At 38.9% G+C, this 24,476-nt stretch overlaps 13 protein-coding genes and 1 non-coding gene across 14 annotated transcripts; 9 read left to right on the top strand and 5 right to left on the bottom strand.

Annotated features, from left to right (window-relative positions):
- Positions 1–512: 512 nt before the first annotated feature.
- On the bottom strand, positions 513–585 carry HG535_0Gtrna8T. Its single transcript has one exon. It is a non-coding gene; the product is annotated as a tRNA-Thr (tRNA).
- A 1,348-nt stretch (positions 586–1,933) lies between these two features.
- PFA4 (palmitoyltransferase PFA4) lies at positions 1,934–3,100 on the top strand (the record flags this gene model as incomplete). The annotated part of the gene is made up of 1 exon (XM_037290233.1): positions 1,934–3,100. One exon carries the CDS (start codon positions 1,934–1,936, stop codon positions 3,098–3,100), a length of 1,167 nt encoding a protein of 388 aa, XP_037146128.1.
- An 89-nt stretch (positions 3,101–3,189) lies between these two features.
- On the bottom strand, positions 3,190–8,073 carry SIN3 (transcriptional regulator SIN3; the record flags this gene model as incomplete). Its single annotated transcript, XM_037290232.1, has 1 exon — positions 3,190–8,073. The coding sequence occupies one exon, from the start codon at positions 8,071–8,073 to the stop codon at positions 3,190–3,192; it is 4,884 nt and encodes a 1,627-aa protein (XP_037146127.1).
- A 397-nt stretch (positions 8,074–8,470) lies between these two features.
- Positions 8,471–8,839, top strand: RPB11 (DNA-directed RNA polymerase II core subunit RPB11; the record flags this gene model as incomplete). Its single annotated transcript, XM_037290231.1, has 1 exon — positions 8,471–8,839. The coding sequence occupies one exon, from the start codon at positions 8,471–8,473 to the stop codon at positions 8,837–8,839; it is 369 nt and encodes a 122-aa protein (XP_037146126.1).
- Positions 8,840–9,202: 363 nt separating this feature from the next.
- On the bottom strand, positions 9,203–11,524 carry CDC5 (polo kinase CDC5; the record flags this gene model as incomplete). The annotated part of the gene is made up of 1 exon (XM_037290230.1): positions 9,203–11,524. The coding sequence occupies one exon, from the start codon at positions 11,522–11,524 to the stop codon at positions 9,203–9,205; it is 2,322 nt and encodes a 773-aa protein (XP_037146125.1).
- Positions 11,525–12,440: 916 nt separating this feature from the next.
- TOP1 (DNA topoisomerase 1) lies at positions 12,441–14,849 on the top strand (the record flags this gene model as incomplete). Its single annotated transcript, XM_037290229.1, has 1 exon — positions 12,441–14,849. One exon carries the CDS (start codon positions 12,441–12,443, stop codon positions 14,847–14,849), a length of 2,409 nt encoding a protein of 802 aa, XP_037146124.1.
- A 465-nt stretch (positions 14,850–15,314) lies between these two features.
- Positions 15,315–16,517, top strand: CSI2 (Csi2p; the record flags this gene model as incomplete). The annotated part of the gene is made up of 1 exon (XM_037290228.1): positions 15,315–16,517. The coding sequence occupies one exon, from the start codon at positions 15,315–15,317 to the stop codon at positions 16,515–16,517; it is 1,203 nt and encodes a 400-aa protein (XP_037146123.1).
- Positions 16,518–16,777: 260 nt separating this feature from the next.
- On the top strand, positions 16,778–17,242 carry MIX17 (Mix17p; the record flags this gene model as incomplete). The annotated part of the gene is made up of 1 exon (XM_037290227.1): positions 16,778–17,242. One exon carries the CDS (start codon positions 16,778–16,780, stop codon positions 17,240–17,242), a length of 465 nt encoding a protein of 154 aa, XP_037146122.1.
- A 304-nt stretch (positions 17,243–17,546) lies between these two features.
- AIM34 (Aim34p) lies at positions 17,547–18,245 on the top strand (the record flags this gene model as incomplete). The annotated part of the gene is made up of 1 exon (XM_037290226.1): positions 17,547–18,245. The coding sequence occupies one exon, from the start codon at positions 17,547–17,549 to the stop codon at positions 18,243–18,245; it is 699 nt and encodes a 232-aa protein (XP_037146121.1).
- A 117-nt stretch (positions 18,246–18,362) lies between these two features.
- Positions 18,363–18,995, bottom strand: COQ10 (ubiquinone-binding protein COQ10; the record flags this gene model as incomplete). Its single annotated transcript, XM_037290225.1, has 1 exon — positions 18,363–18,995. One exon carries the CDS (start codon positions 18,993–18,995, stop codon positions 18,363–18,365), a length of 633 nt encoding a protein of 210 aa, XP_037146120.1.
- A 186-nt stretch (positions 18,996–19,181) lies between these two features.
- MDM12 (ERMES complex subunit MDM12) lies at positions 19,182–19,955 on the top strand (the record flags this gene model as incomplete). The annotated part of the gene is made up of 1 exon (XM_037290224.1): positions 19,182–19,955. The coding sequence occupies one exon, from the start codon at positions 19,182–19,184 to the stop codon at positions 19,953–19,955; it is 774 nt and encodes a 257-aa protein (XP_037146119.1).
- Positions 19,956–20,249: 294 nt separating this feature from the next.
- On the top strand, positions 20,250–21,815 carry MVP1 (Mvp1p; the record flags this gene model as incomplete). Its single annotated transcript, XM_037290223.1, has 1 exon — positions 20,250–21,815. One exon carries the CDS (start codon positions 20,250–20,252, stop codon positions 21,813–21,815), a length of 1,566 nt encoding a protein of 521 aa, XP_037146118.1.
- Positions 21,816–21,894: 79 nt separating this feature from the next.
- On the bottom strand, positions 21,895–22,989 carry RCL1 (rRNA-processing endoribonuclease; the record flags this gene model as incomplete). Its single annotated transcript, XM_037290222.1, has 1 exon — positions 21,895–22,989. One exon carries the CDS (start codon positions 22,987–22,989, stop codon positions 21,895–21,897), a length of 1,095 nt encoding a protein of 364 aa, XP_037146117.1.
- Positions 22,990–23,323: 334 nt separating this feature from the next.
- On the top strand, positions 23,324–24,469 carry TAF4 (Taf4p; the record flags this gene model as incomplete). Its single annotated transcript, XM_037290221.1, has 1 exon — positions 23,324–24,469. One exon carries the CDS (start codon positions 23,324–23,326, stop codon positions 24,467–24,469), a length of 1,146 nt encoding a protein of 381 aa, XP_037146116.1.
- Between the last annotated feature and the right edge of the window lie 7 nt (positions 24,470–24,476).

Genomic DNA, 24,476 nt, shown 5'->3' with positions numbered 1-24,476 from the left:
GCAAATAAAATACCAAGAACAAGACTGTCACATTTTTAGTTAAAACAATAAGAAATACGCCATATGGCCCAACTACCCAATTAGGAATTCTTGCGACCTTTTCATCTTTCATTATCAGCTTGCTGGGAAACTTTGGCATGCAACGTTGATCTAAAAAGAACCTTATTATCTTTTTCACTAGAAGTGTATTAAGAAATATATGAATCTTAACGATTTGCATAGGTGCATTACGCAGGCCAGAGGCCGTGAACTTGCGAACAAAACATCGATTAAGAGCAAATAGGCATTATGGCGAAAAATATGTTCTGTTTTCCACAGCATTGCGGGGTGGGCGCACGTCAGTAAGAAGCGGGACATGGCTTTATTTTCGCTTGAGGAGATTTTGTAGGGAGGGCAACGCAACTGAAGTAGATATTCCAACATATTAAAAATTCATTTACTTGAATTTCTGAAATCACATGGAGGTGAGGTAGTGCAATTGACAATGACTATTTCGAAAAAGCTCAAAAAAATGCTTCCAACCAGAGTCGAACTGATGATCTCCACATTACTAGTGTGGCGCCTTACCAACTTGGCCATAGAAGCTCGAATTAGTTGATTGGTACGGCCTCATTCGGTTTCAACTCGAAATGTTAAAGGAGAGTTCAACATTGTCTATGTTTTGCTCAGCTTTTATCCCTATTTGGAAATAATGTTTTCTTCGGCGTTGTCGATAGTAACTTGGTTTGACATTGATGATGATACTATGATATTCAATTATAGAGATATATAATTCCTTGGTTTTCTATATCATGGATCGAGATAAAACTAATTGAACTTGGATTAATATCTGGAAAATACGTCAGTATTTATACCTAATATTTCTATTTAAAAAGAATGTTTTCTTCGGCGTTGTCGATAGTAACTTGGTTTGACATTGATGATGATACTATGATATTCAATTATAGAGATATATAAGTTCTTGATTTTCTATATCATGAATTGAGATAAAACTAATTGAACTTGGATTAATATCTGGAAAATACGTCAGTATTTATACCTAACATTTTGCACCTATTGAACCATAAGAGAGGACGACGAGTGAAGAATTTTCATCGTCATCACACCATTTCTAGTCCCATAGAATCCACAGTACAACTGTTATTTCATGTTCCATGCCATAGACTCCTTCGTAGTCAGACTCCTGAATTGTAAACGTCTCGCGATAGAACATCTGTTAGAGAACAATCTGAATTCATTTCTTTTGCAATGCCACTGGGAAAGCCTTCTTCGAATCTTTCAAGTCGCCTATATAGTAACTCTTGTTTTTAGCACAATATCAGTCAGTATTTCTATAATCAATTTGTATTTCAACAGAAAACGGTGTGACTACAGCTTAAACTATGTGTTGATGAGAGCGAATCTCCTCCACTTGTCATTTTCTTTCATGGCTCGATAATTGCTCCTTGTCAGGCATAAATACAAGCACCGTTTCGCGCTTCTCAACATTAATTCATCTAGTTTGTGTTGCATTTAATGAAATAGCAAATCCATGACTTACGTACTTTTATAACTGAGTATCACAATTTCATTTTTCAATATCTAGCTGAGTTAGTGTGAATGACTCCCATGGAGATCAACTCTTAGATAAGCCCTTACGACAACTGTGAAATGTCTTCATAGAAACTACTCGGTATAATCGAATGTCGTCGTCTATCTCAACAATAGAGAATATGAACATCGATAAAAATTGAGTTAGGAATGACAAGCATGAAACATGTAAGTCGCATATGCTATTTTACACCATTAGCGTCCATCTTTATGTCCTTTAAAAGTGATCAAATTGTTTTGTGATGTTACAAGATGTGATTTCAATTTTTAGAGTTCGCCTAGAACTTTTATAATTCAAGCACGCAAAGATTGTTAAAGACATTAGTATACAAAAAAATCGCTAATGGCAAGCAAACTGAAGTGGCCATGGCTCGGAATAGCTATTCCGTGCTTCTTGATTGCCCTGCTTTCCTATGGTAGTCACTTCTTTATTCTGGCGAATTTTGCATCACGAAGTAAACAAATATGGTTTGAATGTAGTGTAACAATGATATGGATATCGTACTATTTGGCAATTTACACAAATCCCGGTAAGAACGATCGTCCAATTCATCCTAAGAAATATGAATGGAAAAGATACTGTAAGAAATGCAAGAATTTTAAAGGACAAAGGACCCATCATTGTAAGACATGCAAACAGTGCGTGGTTATGATGGATCACCACTGCCCTTGGACAATGAATTGCGTCGGATTAGAGAATTTCCCACATTTTATGCGGTTTCTCTTCTGGGTCATTGTAACTACTGGATTCTTGTCATTTCAGCTGTTATGCCGAGTGGTGTACCTTTTTAAGCACAAGAACCTTCCACACTATATGTTTCATACTTCAGAGCTTATATTTCTGACCGTGCTAACGCCTCTCGATTCTTTCGTGCTGCTGAGTATCGCACTGTTGTTTTGCAGGTGCCTTTCCAACCAAATTTTTTCTGGCAGATCACAGATCGAAGTCTGGGAGATGGAGCGACTGGAAGCTTTGTTTTATTCAAAGAGATTGATTCCTCAGTTAATCCATAGCGTAAAGGAAGTATTTCCAGAAGCTCATTTGCTACAAAGAGAGGATGAATTCACTAAACTCCTCAATGACCGCCGGCTACGGTTTGAAGATGTGGTAAATTTCCCATATGATATTGACGTCTGGACAAATACCGTGAATTTACTTGGATCTCCCTGGCTATGGTTATGGCCCTTCAGTAAACCGAAAGTAAGCGGCATGAATTTCCCAAAAAATGAACTCTCGGAGTTAAGTCTGGGGTCAAGTACGCTGGATATGTTCTTATCCCTACCCTGGCCTCCTGATTGCTGTAAAAATGGTGTAAAAATTGTAGTTCCCTCCAATAAAATGGAAACTTCAATGAAAAACGGGGAACAACTAATAAGAAGAAGGTCACCAGAGCCAGAGCAATATGTGCCTAGGACTAAATGGCAAAATGACTGGGGGGAAAACTTGGAGGATTTTGGCGTCGACGTTGAGACAGACGATCCAGAAGGCACTAGGGAAGAGATAGATTGATTTGCGTTAATTATATTTATTTTGTTAGATTACACAGATACATACTTCAAAATCTCATTGATGATCAGGAAACTACTAAAGGGGCCTTCTTAACCAGCCAGTGCTGTTGACATCTCAGTATCGATATCCTCAGTAGTTGTGTCATTACCTCTTTCTTCACTATCCGGCAAACCTTTATAATCTTTTGCCAAAATTCCATTAACCTGAATTTGCTCTCTATCTTCAATTAGTTGCTTCGAGTCGAACTTATCTGTACCCGGGTTAAGTTTGTTTTCCAGCACGAAGCCGCTAAGTGTACCATTTCGTTTGACATACGATAATTTTTCATTTATAACATCTGCCTCTGTGCTGGATAGAGACTTCTTCCATCCATTTTTGCTTTCCAAGTACCTCTTTATAATATTTAGCTTTCTTTGTCTTTTCTTATTGAATGCTTCTCCTCCCACGTTTGTGGTGAATTTGTTGATCGATTTCCTTGAAAACACATCATAAGAACCAGGCTCAATGTCCAAAGCATATGTTTCTGGATTGATTTTAATTTTAAGGGTGGAGCCTGATACTCCTTCTGGGGAATATCTTTCTTTAGAGGATGTCACTTCGTCTTCCTCATCATCTCCAAATGCCCCTTCATCTTCGACGACTCTTTCTAAAAATGGAATCTGCAATTCTTCCTGTGGTATTCCTTCAGTAGGATGAGATAAAGCATAAGAAGTGACATAATACTTCCACTTATCTTCTAATGACTTTGGTTCCGCTAAAGTCAAATCGTCAACAGCTATGTATTGAATACAGACGTTATTCTTTTGGCGGTTGAATTCAATGCGAAACATGTTTTCTGTAGGTGACATATAAGAGCGTACTTGCAGACGATACAATATCTGATTCTTTGCAGTGGTATCCATTTGTGATCTGTCTTTTTCGAACAACATCATTATCTCGGAACTCTTTGAGTCGGTCATTATCGTATGTGCATGTTTCACCAAGGCTTGAATAACTTTGTCTATGGTGTATATTTTGAATGCCCTATTATTATATGCTTGACGTAAGCTTTCTTCAAACCATTGATGCTCAATATCACCTTCAATTAAGCGTTCACATAAGTGAACCAATTGCTCGTAGGCATCTGCGCCATTGAAGTCTAAACCCATATCTTTCAATTGTTGGGAAATTAAGTTCAAATCTTTTGCGAACTGAACAACCTTTCTGCTATTGATTTCTTTGGTAACTTCGTCGTCAATCTGCTTTACTTCGTAAAGCCGTTCGAAGAGCGTCAATAAATGACGGAAAAATACATATATGTTCGTATTTGCAAAAAGGTTGAAAGTCTTACGATTTTGAATTTTCCCTTGTGCATTTGCCTCTTCAACTAAATCTCCAAGTAACCAAGGCTTTTTTGCTTCTAGTCTGATATTTTCCTCTTCTGCGTCCAGCTTGTCATCGTCATCCATTAAATGGCCTTCAGAAATTGGCGAGTCGTTGTAATCGTCGCCTCCGTTTGCCCGCTGCTTTAACATTTGGTAATTAGCCCGGTGAAGGACGTCCTTCAGAGGGATTTCAATTTCCCGAGGCCTTTTTTTAGAAACTTCATCACTACCATTGACTGATGCAGACTTTCCATTCCCTTCAGAAGAATCCGTCTTTGCCTCTAGAGCAGAAAAAATATCATGCAGAGGAATAGAAAAGAAAAGAGAAATGAAGATCTTCAGCAAATCCTTCAGTCTCTCTTTATCAGGATTTGAATAAGTAGCACTATGATTTATGAAAATTTCTGCCAATGCCAGAATGTCGTAAAGCACCTGCTTATCTGGAAGATTATACGATAACTGACTTTTTGGTTTTGGTGTCAGCCAATGCATTCTCTTATTTGTCTGGTCAACCTTAATACTGCTTATCTCAGAAATTAATTGCTTTGTGGTCAATAACTTCTTATCTGCCTGCTTGAATGTCAATCCCAGATGATCGAGGGATTTGAAATATACTTTTTGTTCCAACTCCCTCCATACTTTGTTCCATTCTCTTTGAGCTCTTCTCCATTCCTCATCCTTCTGCTTCAATCTCTTTAAAACGACAGGTACAGCAACGGCAGGATACTCATGCAAAGCATCAATGATTTCAAAACCCTTCTCTTTGTCGTAAATTTTTCTGATAATTTTTTTATAAATTGTGAGTGATGTATGTCCCAATCCAGGAGGGAGCTTGAAATTAGCTTTCTCCTCTTCGGTCATGTTAGCTATCTTACTGGCTATAGTTTCCAATGTTTGTATGGTCCTTAAGTTTGATTCAATATAAAAATCGTATTCGTGTCTTTCTTCTTCAATCTTGAACAAAGTCTCCTCATACTGATTTTTACGATGTGCAATGAACCCTGAATCTTCAGAAGCCCAGACAGGATGGCCTACCCACTCGTCATTCAGCACCTCCCAACACATTTCATCTCTGCCCGAGCAAGGCATAAAGGTGTCTGCCTTAGGTAGTTTTTTGTAGCTAGGGCCACATGCCTCACATAAATCAAGATCTAACCTATGCTTTTCATGTACAATATTTTCAATATGTTTAGGTTTATCTTGGAAACCAACAAAATTCTTGAACCAAGAAAAAAGCTCCTTATTCGCACCCAAATAGTGTTCAACCTTCGATACGAGCTCGCCGACTTCCAAAAGATCTTGTGAAAAGAGATTTAGAATTTTCAAAAACTCTGTGTAAATTTGTTTATTGCCGATGAATTTTTTTGCCTTGTCAAAAAAGTTAGTTTCTTCGATTAAAGAAAGGCTGTCTTCAATAGGTTCGGTAGGTTCAGGAATGACTGGGACTATGCTTGGATCTAAATCAATTTCGGGCCTAACAGCACTTTCGAAGTATTGACCTTCTTCGCTTGTCGGTACATGCTGCTGCTGTTGTTGATACTGTGAGATTTCAATACCATTCTGTGTAATCGGAGATCTCAAATCTGAGATTGGGATTCCATCGTTCGAAATTCCTTGAGTGCTTACATGTGGATGCATGTTCTGCTCCATATGATTGTCCGGTCGGGGGACCGGTGGCAACCCCACTGCCTGCGAGGCTGGTTCAGCATAATATGGGCGGACTGGGCCACCATTTGTCGGAGGCGAAAAGTTTCCTAATGGTGGCAAGTTCTGTTGAGCACCCGTCTCATTATCTCCGTAAAAATTACCCATACCGAATGCATGCAATGGTTGTTGAGTGGCCGATTGCTGAGATGGAACCGTAGCGGATGAATCTGGCAAAAACTTCTTGAAGTCATCAAGCAAGTCGGGTGCATTTTGAAACAAAACAGTAACTTGAGCATAAACTTCGTTTATTGGCTTTTGCTCTCTTTGATATATTTGCAATATTTCTAAGAAATGCTTATAGATATCAGGTTGATCTGCAAACCTATTCTTAATCTTATTGACATAACTTATGGCTTGACTAAATTCCACATCTGCAGCTTTCTTATTTGTGTCTGTAAACTGTTGCTGATCGGTAAATAAAAGTTGGCCTTGTACCTGACTTGTAACCGGAGCCTGGGTTGGAGGATGAGCTGGAGATTGCGGTTGAGATTGAGGTTGTAAATGGCCTTGGTAATCGTGTGGAAGTTGCGACCGGACCTGAGGTTGAGCAGAATCATCGGGTATACCAACAGAATTATGAGACAAGTTAGCTTGCTGACTACCTTGTTCAGATAGATCTGGTTGAAGAAGCACCGAACTATCTTGCTGTAAGTTTGGCCTTTGTGTTTGATTTTGAAAAGTGAGTGTCGAGTCTGTAGTACCAGCTACAATTGAAGAGCCCATAGGCGTCGTTACTCTAATAGGTTCATCAGGGTTAGCTGAACATTCAATTCTATATCCTTGAGGTAAGAATGTATTAAAGCCTTGAATTAAATTCGGAAATCCTCTAAATAATGTTGAAACTCTCTCGATTACACCCGGGGTATCTATAGCTTGTGACTTGAAATCTTTCATAATATCCAAAAAATGATTATAGACATCTGGCCTAGCACTAAATTGAAATTTTACCTGTTCCAAATATGAGAGTGCATCTTTCACATTGAGTGGCCGATAATAAGAATCATAGGCGACTTGTTGTTGCTGTTGCTGCTGTTGCTGCTGTTGCTGCTGCTGTTGCTGTTGCTGTTGCTGTTGCTGCTGTTGCTGTTGTTGCTGTTGTTGCTGTTGCGGCAACACCTGATATTGTGGGGTTGGATCCTGCTGTTTTACAGGAGGAAGGGGATTATCAAAACTTGCCACAGAAAAGCCAGATGTACTCTTTCTACCAGAACTCTTCATTTCATCGTTGGTGCTACCGGTACTGATATTATGCTTGGGTTTGTTGCTTTTACTAAATTCACTAGTATTTCCATTCGAATCATGAGAAACTTGAGCATCATTAGTGGTCAACCCTTTGATAACCTGTTCCGAGCCATATGGAGTGGTCGCTACCGAGGGAAGCCTCAGAGGTTGATTTGGTAGCATGGGATTACTAGTACTCGAGGTAGATGCACTATTGGTACCACTCATTGTGGTATTAGATGGAGGGTGACTATTATGACTGTGGCCGTGTCCAGCATGAGTGTATGTGTGACCACGTGATTCTCCACTCAAATCTGAGATGGATGGTAAAACGAAATGCTGCGCCTTACTTTCCTTCTTGATATCCACGTTACCAACACCAGCCATTTTACCTTCTGAGCTATCAATATTTGCATTGCTTTTGTTGTTATTAGCATTCTCACCAGCGCCCTTGCTGTTAGGCCCACTTGCCGCATCTGCTCCACCTGTTGCAGTTGCGACATCAAAAGAACCCGAAACAGCATTGGGCCTCTGAAACACTGCCTGCTGACCAGTCGCCTGTTTGACTCCCATGTTTGAAAGATCCATTCCGCTTCTGTTTGCATTCGGTTGATCTTGAAAATCCTTCGACCCTGCATTCGAGCTACCTGAGGGCGTGTGTTGATTCCAAAACTGAGACATTGGAATAGGAAGTCTCTTATACAGGATAAACAAAAACAATCCTCAGATATCCCGAAGTTATTCTGCGGTCAGTACCTGATACAAATCAGTATTTTTTTATAATTTGGTTCGGCAAGAATTGGGCTTAATCTGCCTGGGTAAATATGTGAATCTTTTTTCAGCTTGAGCTTGGTCGAAAAGAACTAAAAAAAAGGATCATTAGACAAAGGGAAATATCGTGATTATCATAAGCTACGTAAAATATTTACCCTATCTTGAGGCCGCAAAAGTCAATTATGCGATGGATGGTAATGCCGGGAAAAGGCTAAAATAATAACGAAACAGAATTCTTTCTATCACCGTTTTAGATACAAGTGTTGAGGTGAATTTCAAGGTTTCGCTATTTGTGTTGACAAGCATGAATGCACCAGATAGATTTGAACTGTTTCTGCTAGGCGAGGGGGAGTCGAAACTAAAGATCGAGCCGGATACGAAAGCACCAAATGCGGTTGTAATAACCTTCGAGAAAGAGGATCATACACTGGGGAACCTAATTAGATCAGAGCTACTGAATGATAGCAAAGTACTATTCGCCGCATACAAAGTCGAACACCCACTGTTTGCGAGGTTTAAAATGAGAATCCAAACTGTGGAAGGATACGATCCAAAGGACGCCTTGAGAAATGCATGCAATGGTATAATCAACAAACTAGCTGTGTTAAAAACCAATTTTGAGACGGAATGGAACTTACAAACTTTGGCACATGACGATAATTTCGGCATATAGGCGGAGACGTCACGAAATGGAATGATGTGAAATGAACAATTGCCTTTCGGATTCCGCAAAATGTTTGTAGAAAACATGACATTAGCATTCTCGTTCGAAAAAACTATATGCGCTGTTCTTTTAATGCTTGGTGTACCCAGTTTCTGCACAATTAAATGGTGTTTCTATGTATATATGTATATATGGTTGCCGTGTATCAATAAAGTAAAAACAACAGAAACTTCTGACTTTCGATACATTATAATGGAAAATTCAATAAGTTTCTGTGGCAATTCAATCGATATTTGAAGTCATTAAATCTATTTATACCTTATTTTCTCTCTATTATGGATATATACTCTATCAACCTATATCATCGTATCATTAATGTTGGTTTTGTTCTATAGTAACAATTGATGTTTTTTGCTTTAAGCCTTCTTTTATAAGTATTAACTTTTCCATGAGATTACAATCTGGATAACTTGGAATTTCTCCAATTTTTAATAACTCAACCAATGGATAGGTCAAACTTTCATGTGATGGAGAAATATATGTCAATAGCTTACCACCTTCGGAAACGGCTAACTTGTTGTGATCTTTAAAATTGAATTGAAATGTTCCATCGCTTAATTCGAACATAACAAATTGTTTAAATCTTGTATATCTTCTCAAGAATACGTCATCTTTATGGTACTCTTCTCTTACGAATGTTGAGACTCGACTTAAGTTAGCCCTCATATATTTCGCAAAAAAATCAACCACCTCTAAATGCCTTGTTAACTCTCTTGGTTTTTCTGCTAATAAATAATGACTTGCTACCCAACCTTCTCTTTCATCATAGCTTATATACCAAAATTCTTCAGCATCGGCTAACCTCAATACTGTAGTACCATTATTAAACAAGACTCCAATATCCTCTGTTGATAATTGATATGAGAATCCATGTTTATTTGAGTAATCTACCCATTTTGTTACCACGATTGGATGCTTGATTTTTGGTAATCTGGTATGCGGCAGTCCACCCATTCTCTTTTGTGCTTCTGCTTCTAATATGCCGTTTAATGTTAAATGACACTCACTAGCGAGAATTCTCAATGATATCTCAGATTTGATTAAATTCGTCGATGTAGCAATTAAATCCCTCTTTATTGTAGCTTGCTGAGCTTTCCGTACTCTCGCCTCTCTTGCTAGATCATTTAGTCTCTTTTGTGCTTCTAAATCGACAACCTCTTTATATTTGTTTTTTGTCCCACCGGGGGATAACGAATCAGGTAGAATAGTAGACCATTGTTGTTTTTGTTGCTGCTGATAATTTTGTTGATCCGATCTACTATCTTTAAATGAAGAAACATTTTGATTTCTATGACCTTTATTATCAATTAAACCCGACTTTTCCATACAAATCTTTAAATTTTCTAAAGATTCTTCCGTGGTCAATTTATTCTCATAATGTGGTACTTCAGTCATTACATCTGATTGAATAAATGCTGGAAACAATCCCCTAAACCATACATATTCCATTACTTCGGTTAATGATGGTCTCTCAAGAGGATCCAATGACAATAAGTCTTGAATTAAAACTTTCGCCTCATTTGATATTGGCTTTTCCTTTGGGAAACCAAAATCACAACATTTAATCCTTTCATATATTGTATTAACATCCTTTGCTTGAAATGGCGGTTTTCCAACCAGTAATGCATATAGCATTACACCAATGGACCATATATCAACTTCGTATGAATGTCCAGAATGCTTACCCATTAGTACTTCAGGGGCGATATAATTTGGTGTACCACATACTGTATATTTACGTTCCCTATCATTGGCAAGTACGGCAGCTAGACCGAAATCACCAATCTTGAGATTGTAGTCCTTATCAAAAAAAATGTTTCCCAACTTTAAATCTCTATGTATAACCCTTCTTGAATGCATATATTTTATCGCACCACAAATTTGTGTTGCGAAAAATCTGACTTCAGGTTCCGTAAGAACCTTTCTTTTCTTTAATAATTCCATAAGAGATCCATTGGGACAAATCTCTAACAAAATATAAACATTGGTCTCATCCTCAAAACAGTCAATAAATTGTACAATGTTAACGTGCTTCATGCTTTTGTGAATTTGAATCTCTGATAAGAGTTTTTTCCTCGTCTTTTCAGTTTTTATCGATAGTTTTGCAACGGTTTTTGCTGCAAATATCTTACCACTGTCATCTCTTATCTGGAAACAACGAGCAAAGCCACCTTCGCCCAGAAAGTGACCTCTATGATAATCTCTGCCTCTTGTCTTTATTAAAGAAGGTGGAGTTTTACAAAGAGCAGACAATTTTTCCTTCTTTTTCCTTTGTGCGGGTTGACCACCATGACCTTCGACTCTTTTATTATTAATATTATTGTTATTATTATTAGGATTAACATTATTGTTCAAGTTATTACTGTTATTATGCAGAGCTTGAGTCTTTTTGCCCTGGAAGTAGGTCTGAGTAGGAGCATGGTAGTTTTCTTTACCATCTGGCCCCGCGCCAGTAACACCGATATTAGCGCCAGTTGTAGTGGCAGTTGTCGTCGCCGTAGTTATCCCTGTCGTCCCATATGGAGCAGCAGCAACACCATGGCTTCCATTAACACCTTTTACAGGGGTATGAACCAGGTTGGGGCGGGTATTAAGCTGTTTATCATTTACAGTCTTCAAAGGTGCTAACGACATCGTTGTAAGCTTTATACGTCTGCTCGCAATAAAGCCAGAAAAAGACGATAGATAATATCTTCAATAAAGGAAAGGTTATAGGGAATGTGAATTGAACTTTGAGCGAACGTAGCCTTCTTTTCGCTTAATTACGTTCTCTTATAACCTAAAAACTCCAGTTTATTTTCTCTCAAAACTTATTTTTCGAAATTAATTAATCTGCAATTGTTTTTGTGTCAAGCAAAATAACAAATGAGTCTAAAGTTTCTTCTTTTACCTGGGAATCTGCGTTTGTTCGATAGAAGCTTCTCCTGTACTTAGACCTGTTGCAAAAATAGTTTGCTGAGGCTCACCTATAAGCCTATGTATCTTCCTATATATCTGGAAGTGCTTGGGAGCTCTACAGATACAAATAGCTAAAGATACTTGATTATTTGAACTAAAAAGCAGAAAAGAAAGTCTTCCTCAAGGATTGTACAAATGTCGTTCTTGAGGGTGTATTGTTAAAAGGGTTGAGAGTTGAGATTATTGACTTGATACATAAAAGTTTCCATGATTCTATTCTCCCATTCGATTCGCATTTGCTTGTTTTACCGTATTAGTTCTATTTGTTTATTTTTCACCTTGATTGGGATAAATACATAAAAACGTGTCCGGAAAATAACAAATCGAGGGACTGTCCGGACACATCAAGTTTCGATACTTTTGAGTTAGGGTATATATCTTTACAGAACCATAGGGCAAGTGTCCGAGATTAAACTCGGACCGTTTTTCAATATAGCTCTGTTTTTTTTTTCACTCATCACGTCTTCACTCATCACACCTTAAAGCTTGTGGAAACGGCATCGAGACTTGGAGTTCTAAATCTTTGAGTGAGCTTCTTCGTGCTCTAGAAGATCGTATTTGACAGTTGACATTCCACAGTGGGCAGTCTCATATGACATCAGACAAAAGAGAAGTCTCTTCGGATGAAGAGGACACTCCGCTTTCGCAAACTTCAAAAAGAAGAAAGGTTTCGCCTCTCCAGGATAGCGATGATGACATCAGCGAGTCAACTCCCGAGTCAGTTAGCAGCACGACGAGAAGTGTGAGTAGCACAAGTGCGGTTGATGTCTCTAATGATGAAGATGACATTGCATTGTCTCAAGTGTCGGAAAATGTGAAGGCCAAGAGCAGTGGCGACGGCAAAGGCAAGGAGAAGATTAAGAACAAGGGTAGAATAGAGACTGGGAGTAGGAGCAAGAAAACAAAGGTGAAATCCGAGTCTTCAGAGTCTTCCGAGTCCAACCAGAAGAAAGCAAGGTCTGGAATCAAAAAGATCAAACAAGAAGAGAACTCAAAGAAAGCCGGCGGCGTAAAGAAATTGAAAAAAGAGGAGAATGAATCCGAAAGTACAATCGAGGAAAAAAGGGAAGAAGAAGTTGATAACAGTTATAAATGGTGGGAAGCCAATAATGATGATGACACAATCAAATGGCATACGTTGAAACACAACGGAGTCATCTTCCCCCCTGCTTACGAGCCTCTGCCATCTCATGTGAAATTATACTATGGTAACCAGCCAGTTGATTTGCCAGTGAAGGCGGAAGAGGTTGCAGGGTTTTTTGCAGCTCTTCTAGAATCTGATCATGCAAAGAATCCTGTTTTTCAAAAGAACTTCTTCGAGGATTTCCTGCAAGTTCTCAAAGAGTGTGGAGGCCCGCTGAATGGTGTTGAAGTTAAATCATTCGATAAATGTGATTTCTCCAAGATGTTTGCTTATTTTGAACTGCAAAAGGAACAAAAAAAACAATTGAGCTCGCTGGAAAAGAAGAGTTTGCGTTTTGAAAGGGAAAAACTTGAAGAGCCTTTCAAGTTTTGTGAACTAGATGGCAGGAAAGAACAAGTTGGAAATTTCAGGATTGAACCTCCGGGATTATTTCGTGGACGTGGTGCTCATCCAAAGACAGGTAAATTAAAAAGAAGGGTTTACCCAGAGGATGTTGTTTTAAATCTTGATCGAACTGCGGCTATTCCACCATTATGCGAGGGACAAAAGTGGGGAGAAATCAGGCATGATAATACTGTACAATGGCTGGCCATGTGGAGGGAGAATATTTCCAACTCTTTCAAATATGTGAGATTTGCCGCAAGCTCATCTTTGAATGGTCAGTCTGATTTCAAAAAATTTGAAAAGGCCAGGCAACTGAAAGATTATATCGATCCTATCAGAGCAGACTATAGAAAAAATCTGAAAAATAAGGTAATGTTAGAGCGTCAGAAAGCTGTTGCCATTTATCTGATAGATGTTTTTGCACTCAGAGCAGGGGGAGAGAAATCCGAGGACGAAGCAGATACGGTTGGCTGTTGTTCTCTAAGATACGAGCATGTTACTTTAAAACCTCCTAATACTGTCATTTTTGACTTTTTAGGTAAAGATTCCATTAGATTTTATCAAGAGGTCGAGGTAGATAAACAGGTTTTCAAAAATTTAACAATATTTAAAAGACCTCCAAAGCAGCCAGGTCATCAACTATTTGATCGTTTAGATCCGAGCATATTAAACAAATATTTACAGAATTATATGCCTGGCTTGACCGCTAAAGTCTTCCGTACTTACAATGCATCAAAAACAATGCAGGATCAATTGGATCTGATACCCAATGAGGGTACGGTTGCAGAAAAAAATCTAAAGTATAATGCAGCAAATAGAACAGTGGCGATACTGTGTAACCATCAAAGGTCGGTCACTAAGAATCATGCGCAATCAGTGCAAAAAGCAAATGATAGGATTCAAGAGCTGGAATGGCAAAAGATCAGATTGAAAAGAGCAATTTTAGAATTAGATAAATCTCAACTGAAAAAAAGACAAAAATTCTTTGAGGAAATTGACGATTTGACCAAAGAGGATGAGGCATCAATTCATAAACGTGTCATTGAGAGAGAAATAGATAGATGTCACAAAAAGTTTGCCCGTGAGAATGAGAAAAGAAAATCTGAAAACGAAGAGTTGCTCACAGAATCTGATCTGGAAGAATGGCTTGCAAAAGTGGAAGATAAGAGGAAGCTGTTCGAAAAGGAGCTGAAAACTAATGAAATAGATATTAATAATGCCACTATAGAAAAACTGGAAAAACAAATAGAAAAATTAGAGCAGAGAATCGAAGTTAGCTGTATTCAATTGAAAGATAAAGAAGAGAATTCTCAAGTTTCTTTGGGTACGTCAAAAATCAACTACATCGATCCTAGACTATCTGTTGTATTCTGCAAAAAGTACGGAGTTCCCATAGAGAAAATCTTTACGAAATCACTGAGAGAAAAATTTAAATGGGCTATAGAGTCTGTTGACGAAAACTGGAGATTTTAGATCATATAACCAACTAATATGTAGCTTCATTTACATCCATGCTGCACATACGTAGAATCAATTGGCTAAATATATCTTTGAAACGTTCATTTTCAAAAAATTTTGGCGACTTGAAACGCGAAATTCTTTCATTAAAAAAGATATACACGCGAAAAAAGAACTTTTGATATTCTCGAAATCGAAAACAATACCACGATGAATTCCGTAGCGGTGCTCATTAGTAAAACAATTCGCCCGTTAACCACCTACACTTTTTCTAATTCTTTCGCACGTTTGGAAAAAAAGCAGAATTGTTCTCTTTTCTCAGTGTGGTAACGGAGGTTGGTCTCTTTTTGCGTAATGGCACTCTACTGAGCCTGACTTTATAAGAGAAATAGTTTTGAGAAGAATTAAATAAGCTATCTTATTTTTCAGTTCTCTAGCTGAAGATAGTGCTTGGCGAAAGTTGTACGAAATTGTAGGAATATGAACCTTTTGAGCATTAGAAAACATGGCTCAGTAATGTGGCTGATTTTTCTTCTCACAATAGTGGTAGGAGTTCTTGCTGCTGGGGACTCGACGAGCACAAGTGTTAGTCAAACAAGTCGTAGCTCAAACAGAAGCACAGGAAGTGCAAGTGCTAGCTCCGGTGCCAGTTCCAGTGCCAGTTCCAGCTCTGAAAACACAAACTCTAGAACAAATGCGAGCTCCAGATCAAATTCAAGTCCTAGTGCAACCACGACTAGATCCATGCCATCTCTTAGATCCACTTCCAGCAGATCTATGCCGTCGCTTAGGACCACTTCCACGAACCCTAGTTTGACATCACGATCATCACATACAGATTCAGCGAGCTCATCCTCATCATTCGTCCCCACTTTTACACCTATAGTTCCAAATGAAGAAGATAATCGATACATTTACCGTGCCAGTCATGCTGGCGGCACTGTGTTCATTGCAGTTGGTAGTTGTCTTGGCTTCATACTGCTGTTGGTTGGTCTTGTGGTGGGTATATTCACAATAACTTCGTGGTACCGAGCACGTAAAGAGTATAAGCTGAAAGAAATAGAGAGCAAGTATCAAAGTGATCCTTTTTTTTTCTCGCAGGCCACAGATTCTGGTGACAACAACAGCTATTCGGATAATGACGACAATAGTGACATCTCAGAAAAAGTTTTGAAAACTAGAAATTCAAGAATGACACTTCACACCCTCGGTTCCACTTCTGTTTTCAATTTATTGAATCATGACAACAAATCGAGCGACGTGCTTGACAATTCAGCACAAAAACAATCACATAATAAAAGACAATCCATGTTCATTTCCCCAACGGAAATATTACAAAACGAAGGTGGAAATCAGTCAAATATTTGGTCGGATAGTAACTTTAGTTCAAGTAGGATTTTAGATTCTGCAGATAGTACGCCAAGAGAGCAAGTGCGGACACAATTCATCAATAACCCAAGCATGAGTAACTTGGCTTCAAACACACCTTGGAAAGAAAGCATTAGTCCAAGAGAATATATACAGAATAACTCATCGCTGTTACGTCCAGACTTGACGAGTTCACATGGATATTCTGTTGACAGTGGCGTGCAACAAAGGGATGCATCGCCAAAGCTGAAGAAAAATTACAGACCGCCAAGTGTTCATTTAGACACTCTTCTTGATGGGAATTATGAACAGTGATGCTCTACAATCCTTAAAAAACTTAAAAGAAACCTTTTCGTTTCAAAAAGATCCTAACGAATCATTTATAGTCATAAACACTTACATAGAAATAGAAATTAATAGAAGAATAATCTTAAATATCGTTTCTGTTACCCTGAAGAGATATTTTCCATTTCGAAAACTATATAAGAGAGCGAAAGAAATACCTAAAACTCTAAAAATCGAATATTCGTTTTGGGGCAAATCCAAGAACAAATAATAACTAGAATAGACTACAAATGGCACGTTCAAGAGGATCTTCAAGACCAGCTTCTAGACCTATGCAGAGTCGTTCTGCATCTACTATGGCCGCACCTACACGTGCTCCCCCACAACAGAGTTCATCTGCCTACTCTCATCCACCCGCCACCGCTGGAGCACAACCAAGACAACCTGGAATGTTTGCTCAAATGGCATCTACTGCTGCTGGTGTAGCAGTGGGAAGTGCTGTAGGTCATACTATCGGTGCCGGTCTTACCGGTATGTTTTCAAGTTCAGGGTCGGCTCCTGCAGAGCAGCAGCAGCAGCAACAACAGCTTGCTACTACTGACTCACAAGGCTTTAATCAGAACCAGGCAAAGGCTTGTGATACGGATGCTAGAAGTTTCACACGTTGTTTGGATGAAAACAATGGCAATTTCCAGATCTGTGACTTTTACCTGCAACAATTGAAGGCATGTCAAGAAGCGGCACGTCAATATTAGACGCATTCTGCCTTGTCTTTTAATGAGACGGAAGATAAATCCGCATGCCGGTACAGGAGGTTTAGCCAGCCGGTTCAGAGAGATAATATTATTTTATACATAGTCTTAACCAAATTATTTATTCTTATGATCAGTGTGTACTGTATATAATTGATCGTTCAGAGCGATCAAGATACGAGATCTGTAGTTTGAAAGGTAAACAAACATTTATGAATAACAAAATAAAGATGACTTTCATGTCTCATGATGTATTATCATTTAGAGGTGTAGAGATTCCGAGTGAGGCCTCCCCATTGTTTGGAAAATGGAGATCCTAAAGTCCGTTGCAAGTATGAAAAGAAGTATATGTAGTTTGGCTAGGATAGGGCCAAGGCCCACAGTGGTAAAAAGGACTTTGCTGTCACTTACTGTTACGACCCCTTATGCAAGTGCAGGATCGCTAATATCTCCACTCCATGCGGTTTCACTGCGACTTGTTCACAATACGAAGAAGACAGATACTACACCATTGGTTACGTCTGAAAGAACAACGATGGCATTCCATAAGATGTCTCTGGCTTCTTTAAGGAATGAATGTCGTTCTAGGGGCTTGAAAATTTCAGGGAAAAAAGCAGAATTAGTAGCAAGAGTATCCTCACATCATGGATTCGATCAGGCGAGTACGGTTTCAACGAAAAAGGCAAAAATCTTTACTAAGAAGCGAGCTATTCACACACCTAGAAGAATATCGAGTGATATTGCCGATCTTACAGCAGCGCCAAAAATGTCCGCACGTACAATGACATACGAAACTATAGCTGCTCAAAAGGTTGGAAAAGATGCCGCGAAGCTTATGAAAAGTATTACACAACGAAAAGTGGTTACCTCTACTATTGTCACGAATAAGACAGCGAAGGAAAATGGTGATGAGATAACTGCTCAGGATAAAATATTCTTTTATGGGTTTGTAACAATTGTGGGAATCTGGTGGTGTCTTCAAGATTTTGATGGTGAGAAGCAGTAGTTAGTATAGTTTACTAGGCGTCTAAACATATATTTAATCAAGACTTATTTCTTACTTTTTTTTGGGGCAATGAAAATGGAAAGGATGTCATCAGGTAACTTCGAACCAAGCTCCCTTTCATGAGCTTTTTTTTATTGATGCTGAAAGACCTGACGGGGATTCCATTTTTTTCACTTGAAAGACTCTCTTATCGAAAGCTTTCATTATCAGCTCTGTAACGGTTTTTGCAAATATTGACGATACAGTATTGTAAAGCCTTGACTTGAATTTGAACCTAAGAGTCAATTCAACTTGAGAAGCATGGGGTCTATTCGCGTGGGGTCTCATCGTCCATTTGCAATATAGGACATGAAATAGATTATGTGAAATAGAATCGGCAACTACACTGTAGTGATTTGGCCCTTGGTTAGCTTCATCTTTGCAGGTCACGAGACAATTGAACTTTTCATCATACTGCTGGAAACCAACTCGTAATCCTGCTTTAGTTGGTGTGCCGCCAATTGGATCACGCTCGCTCACGAATGATTCCGTACAGTATGGGATGAAGTCTTGATATTTCGACACTTCTGATACCACATCGTATATTTGCTTTGGCTCGGCATTTAGAGTCTTATCTATGATGTATCTCTGCTCTTTAATTTTATCAGACTTGTTTTCCCAGCTGAACAGTGGCCTCCTACCCTTGGGAGTGACAAAGACCAATTGTCTTCTTGATACTACTATTGAATGTCGTATGAATACCAGAGACATTGAAAGGTGTACATAGAGTTCAACTTAATACTGGGGCTGTTGATTCTTTGGTCTGCGTGCGTCATGCTTTGACCTGAAATGGATGTTTTTCATTTGCAAACAATCCAAGCTCAACTTTGTTAAAATCTGGAAATAATAACAGCGTGAAGGTATAAGACGCCTGCTCTGATTAAGATATATATCTTCATGTCATTTGAAATTGACTGGAGTGAATTAGAATCTGATGTTAGGTTAAATGAGTCTATAAGAAAACACCTGAATTCGTATTTGGAAACAGTAAGTCTCCCTAGCTATGTAGGAAATTTGAGAATTCTGAATTTTGATTTAGGCAAAATAGCGCCCAACATAACATTAAGAGAAATATCTGATCCGTTAAATGATTTTTATGAAGCTATAAGTGAAGATCTCGAACAATCAGGTTCAGATACCGAAAAGGTGGAAAAGTCTCCCAATGACGTACAATTTCTTGCAGAAGTGGAATATAATGGGGACATGCTCATAACAGTTGCCGCTGACCTAGTATTGAACTATCCGACAACTAGTTTCATGACTTTGCCTGTGAAGCTTACCATCAGTAATATTGGGCTCCATTCATTATGCTTGGCAGCTTCCTTGCAAAAGCAGGTATTCATAAGTTTCCTTTGTGATGTAAGCGATAGTAGACTAGATACGCAGGACTCCATTCTTGATGCCAGCGGATCGCTATTGGCTCCAAGAAGGTCTTTGGAACAGATGAGACTAATTCGTAGCATGAAAATCGAGACAGAAATAGGTGGACCACACGAAGAGGAAGGATCAATGCTACGAAGTGTGGGTAAACTAGAAGAATTTTTACTGGAGAAATTTCAGGAACTACTGCGTAAGGAATTAGCTTGGCCAAGTTGGATCAATTTGGACTTATCCGATGACGAAGAGATCAACAATGTTGATGATTGCAATGAGGAGCACGAAGCACTGTAAAGCACCGTGAAGCTACGGAAAAATAAGATTGATAAACTTCTATATAAAGCGTGTATTTTCGGACCTGTCTGACAGTGCTTTCTCCTTCTATTGCCTCTTTTATATTTGTTTCGTACTTTTATTAATTTCAAGGGTTTTCATTTGAAAAGCTTCTTAATACGTTCCGCGTATACTTGTTCTTGGTATCGATATCTTTAGCAAACAAGTGTGTAAACTGAAAAGAGCGTTGAAGCAAACTATTGATCACTTTGTAGACTTTTCTCGTCAGCAATATTTCACAATAGTGAGAAAATTATGGATTTGTTTGACGAGCCAGATCCCTGGCGTTCTGGCGCTACAAAGTCCAATGTACACGAATACTCCAGCGAATGGGTTTCAGCTACTGCGAAATTGCCAAAGTCTTCAGAGTTGGACACAAATATTCCTCGAGTTTCCTTGAGTGAGCTTGATAATCGCAATCAAGGATTTTTGACAGAGTCTGCAGATGCGTTGGAACATAGCATTTGGAATGATGCCATGATCAAAAAAGATAAGAAAGAGCAACCTTTTAAGGACATCGTTGGTAATATAACCGCAGTAGGAGCACCTGGTATACTTGAAGACTTGGAAGAAGCAGATAAAAAATTGGTGACGGACAGTGAGGGAGAGACATCAGAAGATCTCAATGATTGGTTGAATTCCGTCAAGAAAACATTTAAACCATTAAGCATGGACATTGTCACCGTCGAAGAACTGCCAGACAAAGAGGGAATTCTTTTCAAGCACACCAACTATCAGGTTAAACACTTGGTCGATTTACCCAATACCGAAACGTCAAAGGATCGTACCGTGATAAGGCGGTATTCGGATTTCGTTTGGTTGCAAGATGTTCTACTTAGACGGTATCCATTTAGGCTCATCCCAGATCTACCACCAAAGAAGATAGGTTCACAGAATAATGATAAAACATTTTTGGAGCGAAGAAGGCAAGGCCTTACCAGATTCATCAACCTAGTTATGAAACATCCCGTGTTGTGCAATGATGATCTTGTATTAACTTTTCTCACTGTTCCCGCAGACCTTTCAGGATGGAGAAAACAAGCTAGCTATGACACATCTGAAGAGTTTAGTGATAAGAAAATCACCAGTAATTTCATGAGAATATGGAGGAAAGAATTGTCTGATCAATGGAATGAAGCAGATGCTTCAATCGAGAAGACAGTGGAGACGTGGATGCGAATTACCATTGTTTTGGAAAGATATCAAAGGCGAATTAGGCAAATCGCGCATGAGCGGTCGTTGCTATCGTCATTTGTTGAAGATTTTTCTCAAAATGTTAATAAGTTGTATCCTGTTGAACAAAGTAGTACAATTGTTGATATTCATAGCCATTTCGGGGACATAAAAAAGCACCTAGGAACAACTTGTGATCTCATTAATAAAGAAGCAACAGACACTTCAGAGGAGTTGATCCCAAAGTTTAGGATATTTATAGATATTCTTCTTTCTTTGAGAGGACTCTTCGAGCGGTATAAAATAATGGCTACAAATAATGTACCTCTTTTACAAAGACGGGTCGAGATTAATACAGAGAAGCTGAAATCCATGAGGGATAAGGCCGATGCCAGTGGAGTAGAGTATGATAGAATCACGGTTGCCATTCAAAGAGATAAAAAGAGTATTAATGAAGAGCTCAATAGAGCCTGGTTAATTCGAGAATGTATATTGGAGGAGTTCGCGATTTTCCAAGCTACTCAATTTTTGATTTCCAGAGCATTTCAACAGTGGTCAAAACTTAATGCCAATTATTTGGGTTTAAATTTGAATGAATGGGAAAATTTGACTGAAAAGTTGACTGAAATGCCCACATCTTTCGAATAAGAACATTTATCTTATTTTAAATAAACACGCGTACATATGTGAAATATTGAACATCTCCAAGTCTTGCGTTTACTGTTTTCTATACTATTTTTTTGCTTGTGTTTGTGAAACCGATACCCTTTACAGTAGCAATGAAATCAGTTGTACCATCATCAACAGGCTTCAAGTAAACTTCTGTGCCAAAAATACTTTTTATGTCTCTTAGTAGGTGAATGAATTTTTCGTCAACCTGTTCTTTTGTGATTCTAAGTCTTCCAATATCTTCCTTGCCAATGACCATATAGACTATGGCAAGGGCAAGTTGGTTCCTACCAACGGCTCCGCTTTTCGAAATTTCTTCCAATAGATGATACGCTACTGTTGCTCCAACATCTTCCGGAATAGCACCAGCGTCACCTATCTTCTCAGAAAAATAACACCAACCTTTTTTGTTTGATGCAACTAAAGTGATGCCCCATCCTGGACTTTTACCAGAATTCTCACCTCTCCATACATCCGCAGTGATATTAACTTCACATCCTACCTGTTTCAGTACCCTTTTAGCCCCGTCAATCATTCGACTCACCATAGAAGGACTCACTCTTGTTGAATATGCAACTCCTCTTATGGAAGATATAGACGGCCTGTCTAGCTCATGCATTGTGATAGGCTGAGCTATCAAAGAGTCCACGATTAAGTGGACTTCACCACCGCCAAGGGGTGGTGCACCTCTTTTCAACGTGTGTAAAGCACACTCTCTGACTCCAAATTTTTCCATCACTGGCATTAACCCCCATTTTATTGCTTCAACACCTGCATCGTTATGCGAAGACGTAATGCCTCTGAGCATTATAGAAAACTTTTTTTTCGAAAAGGGAGCCAAATACAACAGTGGTTCCACAAAGTACCCAACCGGTCTATCTTTTGAACAATTGTGTGTTACGGATCCACCTATAATGATACCAGGCCTATAAATTATCGTTGTACCGGTATATGAGATTTCGATGTTACTACCATTTGTAACTGATTCTATTAGTCTTAAAAAAGATACTTCGTGATCTCTTAAACCTGGGTTCAGATCACTTGAACGAATCTTTACAATCTTTATAGCTTTTCCTGATAACGTCGCTAAAACTATCCGCAGTCTAAAGTTTCTGGATCCCTCGAAAACAACGAACGGTTGATTAGAAGACATTCTCGACTATTTAATATTTTGATAAATAGTGATGCTAAAGCTATTTGTTGCGCCCTATTACTTGGATTATGTCCATCGATTTTACTCTTGCCATGCGATGAGCTTTGAAATTTTTCTTATGTGGTTGGAAGCGACATATACCGTTTGTTATGATTGCGAAAAATACTATCTCAATAGTTTTGAAAAAGTTCGAAATTACAGAAGCAAGAGGGTTCATGGATAACTACATTTACAAGATCTTCTTAAGTTCAATCATAAAAGATATTTTTAGTGCATAACGGTTTTTTTGACTGAAGTTTTTGCTGGTTAGAAAGAAATTTGAGAAACTGCTGCAATGTCAGTGAAACGTGAAGGTGGCGCGATGGATCCGCTAGCGAAAAGATCCAAATCTAATACCCCTGCGCAGGATACGGAGCCTGCCTTTGATTTGGGGAATTCACAAATGTCTCGTACTAGTTCTATATCTCAGCAGTCAGGTGGATCTGGGAATTTCTCTACAGTTGTGCCAATGGCCTTTGATAACACGGGAGATAATTCTGATGGAATGTCCTTGCCCAAAAAATCGATGCCGACGACAGATCTCAAAAAATCTGATAGCAACTCCACTGCAAATCTACTGGCACTGCCCAAGAAAGATGAAAAGAAAAAATCCAAAGCTCAGAGTAAAAGTGGTCAAGCTTCCAGTTCTCAAGGGGCGGAGATTTCATCAGGAAACAAGCCACCGCAGACCGATCCAAATAAAATGCAGGATGTATTATTTTCGGCTGGTGTGGATATCAGGGAGGAGGAAGCACTTCTGAACTCATCTATGAATGCATCAAAGTCGCAGACACAAACAGCAAACATGAAAATGCCCAATCGTCAAGCTTTTCTCCATCCTGATCAGGTCGGCGCCTTTATGAAGAAAGTCAGTAAAGAACAGAATTTTACCCAGAACTTTACAAAAAATTCTGAGGTTTTGCGTGTCATGTCTAGTGCATGTGAAATGTATATGAAAGACGTAATAACAAACTCACTGGTAATATCCAGACATAGAAGAAGAGCTGTCACTTTGAATTCGGGAAGAAGAAGTGAACTATCTGCGTCGTTGAGGTCGATGGCTTTGGTTCAAAAAAAGGAGGAAGAAAGACGTGTGAAAAAGCGAATAGCGTTGGGGCTAGAGAAAGAAGACTTTGAGAATAAGATGGACTCCGAAGAAACCCTACACAGGGCTTCGAATGTCACTGCTGGTCTGCGAGCAGGTAGCAAAAAGCAATATGGTTGGCTGACCTCATCCACAAGTAAACCAACTGCCATGGGATCAAAAACCCTTGGGAAAGTTGCTTCTGCCATTGCAGCTAGAGGCGATAGTGGACTGAGATTCAGAGAGGCGAGGGAAGAGCCGGGTATAGTAATGAGAGATTTATTATATGCATTAGAGAACAGGCATAACGGAACTCACAATGTGATTTCGAAGGGATATGCAAGAATTAGGGATTAATTAGAGA

Source organism: Zygotorulaspora mrakii, chromosome 7, assembly GCF_013402915.1.
Source record: "Zygotorulaspora mrakii chromosome 7, complete sequence".
In the NCBI taxonomy this organism is placed as follows: Eukaryota; Fungi; Ascomycota; class Saccharomycetes; order Saccharomycetales; family Saccharomycetaceae; genus Zygotorulaspora; species Zygotorulaspora mrakii.
The sequence above is the reverse complement of the archived record's forward strand: the minus strand, read 5'-3'. Positions and strand labels throughout refer to the sequence as shown.